Consider the following 7,022-nt stretch of genomic DNA (forward strand, 5'->3'; position numbering starts at 1 on the left):
AATCTCTTTGGCACAAGTGACCCCTTTAAAATTAAAATCCTTCTCCTGATGTCTCTATTGCCATTACTAGAAGCACCTTTTACCCGGGTACCAGAGGTGATTTTTTGGGTTCCTGTCTTTCCTTCATAGATGACATCTCATTCATTGCTAAATAAGTCCCATACAATTTCCCTCCATAATGTCACTCAAACCTGTCTTCTTATTACCATTTTTATTGCCAAGCTTCACTCAGATGCTTGATTATTTTTTTGAATTGACAATTCTAATAGAATATTAATAGGTGTCTCTCCATAGCTCTCTCCTACAATCCATTATTCAAACTAAGCCAGTTCTAATCACATCATTTCCTCATTAAATCCTTTGGTAGCAGCTCTTTATCTCTTCCCACACCTGCCCTGCATGTAAGACCATCCTTTCTCTAACTATGGCACTGATTTGCTGGAAATTTCAACTTAACTTCCCTCCATATGTACATTCCTCCATCTAAATGGATCAGCTCACCAATCCCTAAACCAACACAGACAATTCTGCTCTTTCCTTGCTCATGGTGTTCCTTCATCCTGAATATCTTTTTATCTTCACCTGTCCAAATCATACTCATCTTTCATCACACACTCCAACAACTATTTCATTCATTCATACATTTAAGAGGTTAAGAGATATTTATTGAGTTTCAGCTATGTATTAGTTAGGCACAAATAAGACAGACAAGGTGCCTACTGCCAGGGGTGACAGACAGTGAGGGAGTGACCATTGTGGCTGGATCATAAGAAGGGAGGAAGAGTACGATGAAGTAGATTGGAAGGTTAGACAGGAACCAGGCCATGGCAGAAGTTTGAAATTTTATTTTTCTAAGAACAACAGGAAGTCACTGAAGACTTTCTAAGTAGGGTATAGCACACTTTATTTTGAAAAGTTCATATTAACTTAGCTGATGTGGAGGGAGACTAAAAGAGGGAAAAGGGAAACCAGAGAGGATGCTATGGCAATAGTCCTAGGTAGAGATGGTGGTGGTTTGACTATATCACAGCAATGAGAATGGAAAAACGTATGTAGATTTGAGATGTATTTTGGAGGCAATGCTGATTGGACCTGGTGACAGATTGGATAAAGGAATTATATGAAAAAAAGAATTAAGTTTTTGTTTTGGGCAATTATATAGCAGTGTTATTTACTAAGATGGGAAAGGCTAGGGGAGGAATAGGTATATGGGAGAAAATTAGGAGCTCAAGTTTTGACATATTAAAAATCATTTTTACACAAATGTTCATGGCAGCATTAATCATAATAGCCAAATATTGGAAACACCCAGAAGTCCATCTATTGAAGAATGGATTAAAAAAACTATGGTGTATCCATAAAATGAAATGCTATTTGGCAATAAAAGAGAATAATTCATGATTCAGCATGAATACTGATTCATGCTACAACATGGATGAACCTTAAAGACATTATACTAAGAGAAAGAAGCCAGACACAAAAGCCTGCATGTAGTAGGATTAAATGTATGTGAAATGTCCAGAAGAGGCAAAATCATAGAGACAGAACTTAGATTGGTGGTTGTGAATGGGGAGAGACTTTAATTATGTAGTTTCTTTCTTTTTTTTTTTTTTTGCGGTACGCGGGCCTCTCACTGTTGTGGCCTCTCCCGTTGCGAAGCACAGGCTCCGGACGCACAGGCTCAGTGGCCATGACTCATGGGCCCAGCCGCTCTGCGGCATGTGGGATCTTCCCGGACCGGGATGCGAACCTGTGTCCCCTGCATCGGCAGGTGGACTCTCAACCACTGTGCCACCAGGGAAGCCCCTGTAGTTTCTTTTTGAGATGATGAAATTGTTCTGAAATTGAATAGTGGTGATGCTTGTACAGCTCTGAGGCTATAAAAATCACTGAACTGTGCACTTTAAAAGAGTGAAATTTAGCATATATGAGTTGCATCTCAGCAAAGGTATATTTAAAGGAATTTTTTTGAGGTGTTGTTTTGGTCTAGTTTCTTCAGAAATCAAAGTTTCTGGTGAAGGGCTGATGCATATTTTCTTTCTTAGGGAGCAGGGAGGTGAAACAGGGAAGGGTGGACACCTCAGATTAAGATGCTTTATTAAGTTGACTACAGCTAAATACAACTAAGTGCTTGATTCTATAGGACCATTTCCCAAGAAATTGCCTAACTATCCAGGACAGGCCATTGACTCCCATCTCTCTTGTACAAAGGTTCACCCCTTAGAGCATTAACTCCCCACACTTCCAGACTATACATACATGGGTACCACATAGGCTTGTCAATGTCTTTTTTAGATGTTAGAGGTGAAACCTTTGGGTGTGAGGTAAGAGATATCTTGTGAGGGAATGGGCAAGCACCATCATTTTATATCTACTGGACACTGGTTAGAGCCTAAACAAAGATGATTCTTGTAGGAGCTGAAGGGCTATCCTGTAGAGCCTAATTATTGTCGGATGAAGATACCCATTAAATACTCAGGTATGTTGAGCATCTTTTCATGTGCCTGTTGGCCATCTGTATGTCTTCACTGGAGCAATGTCTATTTAGGTCTTCTGCCCATTTTTTTGATTGGGTAAGTTTACTTTTTTGATTTTGAGTTGTATGAACTATTTGCACATTTTGGATATTAACCCCTTGTCAGTTGCATAGTTTGCAAATATTTTCTCCCATTCCGTGTAAAACTAATTTTTATGGCAACATTTCCCTCAATTAGATTACATAGTGACTAGGCAGATGTGGAGGAAAGAAGAGAAAGAAAAAAAATGAGAACTATCAAGTAATCCATAAACGTGTACAGATTGATAGTGAATGAACTGCATAGAAAAATATGTTTTACAACATAAAATATCAGAACTATTTTAAATTATATTATGTAAAGTCTTAAAAAACCCTTTTTATTTGTTTTTATCTAAGTATCTAAATTTTGGAAAGTGTGTTTAGAAACATTGCTAAACTATGTTTTAGAAATTATTGTAGTCTGTGTAATGAGTATAAAGTCTCCATGGGAGTCATTAATGCTGCTGGGCAACATCGTGGACTTCCTCCTCTGGGCACACAGCATTGCTGGTATGGCCAGTGAAGTTAGGTAGGGCTGTGCAGTGGGAAGAGTGTGGCAGTGATGCACAACATTGGGTGGAAGTTTTTGGAAGCTAGTGTATGATTTGCCACATGCCCTTCCCCTATTAGTAATATTTTAGATGACAACTGTCAGCTTAAAGCCTTTGAATGAGAATGTCATCCATCTAAGACACCCACCAACCTGAGGGGATGTGTAGTGTGAGCAGGAAATAAACCTCTGATTCTTCCAAGCATCTAGACTTTGGGTTGTTTGTCACGGCAGAAAAAACTAGCCTTTCCTTGATCTGTTCAAGAACATAAAGTGATCTGAGGCACTTTATAAGCTGAAACCCTTTAAAGTATCACTAACATCAAACGCAGTAGAGAAAAACCGGGAAGAACATGGCTTTGGAGCTATATGGGTTAGATTTGTAGTTTGATTCTGCTGATTATTAACTGTGTGACTTAAACTTTCTGGCCTCAGTTTTCTTATTAGAAAAATTGTAATACCCATATTATAAGATCATTGCAAACATTAAATGAATTAACATTTGTTAAGTGCTTAGAAAAGTGCATAGCAGGACTTCCCTGGTGGTCCAGTGGTTAAGACTCCACACTTCCACTGCAGGGGGTGCATATTCGATCCCTGTTTTGGGGAACTAAGACTCTGCATGCTGTGTGGTACAACCAAAAAACCAAAAATGTGCATAGTAAGTCCTCTTAATATATATATATATATATATGTATATATATATATATATGTATAAATATACATATATACACAATGTATATGGTAAGATATATAAACAAGTAGTATACATAAAGTGTTTAGAACAGAACCTAGCACAGAGTGAGCCCTTCATGTATATTTATTATTACTAATATTTAAAATAAAAAATATTGAATCAAATACTTGGCTAAGGAGTTTCTCTGGGAAAGTCTAAGAGGATATAGGAAAATAAAAAACAAGCAAAATAGTTTTTCTTTTTTTTTTAATTGGGGGTAAGTGATTCATAGGCCAGTTCAGGTGGGTTTTACCTCCTGGTAAAATATGCCTGGACACACTGTAGTTACTTCCCTTTCTATTCAGGTGTGACCTGAGAAAAGAAACAGAGCACAAGGGAATGGAAAAGGCAAACTAAGGTTTTTTTTCTTTAATTATCTCTATCGCCCAGAGAATAGGTCACCTGTGACTGACACTGAACATGCCTGTCAAAGAGAAATAAGCAGCTCAGGGCAATTTCACACAGCCAAGCAAAGACAGAGTCCTTGAAATCTCATGAAAGACTGTCCAGAATTTATCAGGATGATTTATTCATCAGAATCACCTGAGATACTCATTAGAAATACAGATTTCCAGGATCTCATGGTGGTAGAGGGAGAGGATAGCTCTGGAAATTTGAATTTCAAACAAGTTCTTTAGGGCGTTCTTCTGCCTGTTTACATTTGATAACCCTCCAATTCCAGTCCTGTAGTTCAGACTAACTGAAATAAATACCACTGCCACCTGGTGGCAGTAGATCCAGAAGGTTCAGAAGTCATTGCATGGTAGAATCAGCAGTAAAAATTCTCAAGTAACCACTGAACAGTCACAATTAAATGAGAGCAGTCACCTCTGCCCTCTCTGACTCCCACACATATTTTTGAGTTTTCTGGATTAGCTTATGTAGAGTTTATATAATTTGGACTCTTGAGGATACAGCCTCTTATTTTAATTCATTCCTTTTGTTAAAAATTGAATTTGAAAATAGACCTTATCTTTTTGATTCTCTCTAACTATAAACTCTCATAACGTAATCAGTTTTTAGAATTAAAAAAAAAAGCATGTCCAAACTTAAATAATATGACCTGTAGGAAGTTCTTGTGTCAGAGAACCTCAGGGAGGAGGAATTTTAACAGAGAAATGTCTGGAATATTTTGCCCTTTGGGCTCTATGGTTATCCATTAAGGGGGGAATATACAAAGGAGTTGGTATCCAGGAAGTTTTCTTTATCTATTTTCAGAGAAACTAGGCTGTATAAAAATGATTCTTTCCTAAACATTTGAATTGGAATAGACTTAGCTTTGCTGAGCTCAAATTCTTTCTGGTTTACTTTTGTCATGAAAAGTGGACATACTTCTGCAAAATGGGAGCAGAAGTAAGTGCTGCACTTTTAAATATAACTGGTATTTCATAATGGATCATGGTATCCAAGCTTGTTTTACTAGGAGTCGATAAGAACCAAGCATGGTATAACATGACTTTAAATTGGGCACCATTCCACTCAACCCCAGTGTGGCAACTCCACAACAAGACAGCTTGGCAATGTTCAAGATGATTTACAACCAAAGACTGTATGTTCTCCATGGAAAAAAAAGACATGTTAACAAGGATAATGCTCATAAATGAAATACATGAAAATTACTACTACGTTATCCATAGCTATCCTATTATTTAGTGTTCTTACAGCCTCTGTAAAAAAGATGTGCTCTGCTGGATTTCTGTAGCAATGCTTTTAAAATTAAAAATAATTGAGATGAAATTCACATAACATAAAATGAGCCAGTTTTAAAGTGAACAATTCAGTGGTATTTAGTACATCACAATGTTTTGCAACTACCATCTCTAGTTCCAAATATTGTTCTTTACTCCAAAAAAACCTCCATACCCATTAAACAGTTGGTATACCAATGCTTTTGAATGACATATGGAGAGAATTTCAAGAAGCTGTAGAAGTGTTTACATGGTTGCCAAAGCTTTTTTTAGTTTAGCTATATCAGTTGGGAGGAGTTTATAATCAGAGGATTTAAAGAGTCTCACATGATGCAATCAGAACATGGGTTAAACCATGGAACACCGATGAAAAGAATTCAATTGTGTGTCAAGGATGGCCGCTGGCTTTGAAGATATGACACATTCCTTTGCAGATAGAAAAACCAACAAAAATGTGGGCAGTGAGTCTGTGGGTTCCTTTATATGCATTTTATTAACAATAATAGAATTATCTATGCAAATTTATCATAAGATGTCTAGGCAAGCATGTCATGCCCACCAGCTTGAGGTATAAAAGGCCCTGTGCAGGACAAGAACTTCATTCATTCTTGGGTAACTTGCTCTTTGCAATCTATCCAAATCCTTCTCAACTCCTGCCACCATGACTCATTACTTCTGCCGTGGAAGCTACTTCCCAGGTAATCCTTGCTAGGCAACCGATTTCCACAGGACCTTCAGAGCCACACTCCTGAACTGCGTCATGCCCCTGGGCTCTCCCCTGAACTACGGTGATGGATGAAATGGCTACAGCTCCCTGGGCTACTGCTTTGGTGGTAGCAACATTAGCAACCTAGGCTATGGTTATGGTGGCAGCTTTTGCCGGCCATGGGACTCTGGCTCTGGCTTTGGCTACAGCACTTACTGATGGACCATGGCTGCAGATGACTACAGGACTCTTCGATCATTACTCTGCACAGAACAACCTGAAAAACAAAGTCTGTCTTCCTGCTTCCAGATATGCTTGAGAGATACATCTTCCATCTTCTCGCTGACTTCTTGCTGAAATCCTGGTCTTTGATGATGCTGAACAAGTCACCCAGGCATAAAATGCTGAACTGGTACTCATCTACAGCTAAAGCAAGATATATTTTTCCAATATACCTGAATTTTTACTAGTGAAGCAGGCAGTTTGTCTCTTATGATTGCTCTGCCCATGTATCATTAATCTCTACATCAACATCAATGCATTACAATTAGGTGTGAGTAGGAAGGGGTTTTGCTGTTCATCTCAATAAATCAAATTCATTTAGCACAAATATTTTTGTTCTGGTTGTTTATTTTATGATGCTTTTTTTGTTTGTTTTGTTTTTTGTACTCATCAACCACTTTCAACCTGTAATGGTGAACTTCAATCAAATCTTATTCTGATTTCGGACTGTACAGCAAGATAGGGTGATGCCTAATAATTTTGTCCCTTTATGTTGAGATTTC

General features: G+C 37.9%; 1 protein-coding gene across 1 annotated transcript; it reads left to right on the forward strand.

Moving 5' to 3' along the window:
- Positions 1-6,192: 6,192 nt before the first annotated feature.
- On the forward strand, positions 6,193-6,456 carry KRTAP7-1 (keratin associated protein 7-1). Its single transcript, XM_027086890.1, is given in 1 exon segment — positions 6,193-6,456. A coding segment is annotated over 1 exon segment (264 nt).
- Positions 6,457-7,022: the final 566 nt, after the last annotated feature.

The sequence above is a fragment of the Aethalodelphis obliquidens genome, unplaced genomic scaffold (genome assembly GCF_003676395.1).
Source record: "Aethalodelphis obliquidens isolate GAN/ISIS:26980383/991018 unplaced genomic scaffold, ASM367639v1 scaffold1, whole genome shotgun sequence".
NCBI lineage: Eukaryota > Metazoa > Chordata > Mammalia > Artiodactyla > Delphinidae > Aethalodelphis > Aethalodelphis obliquidens.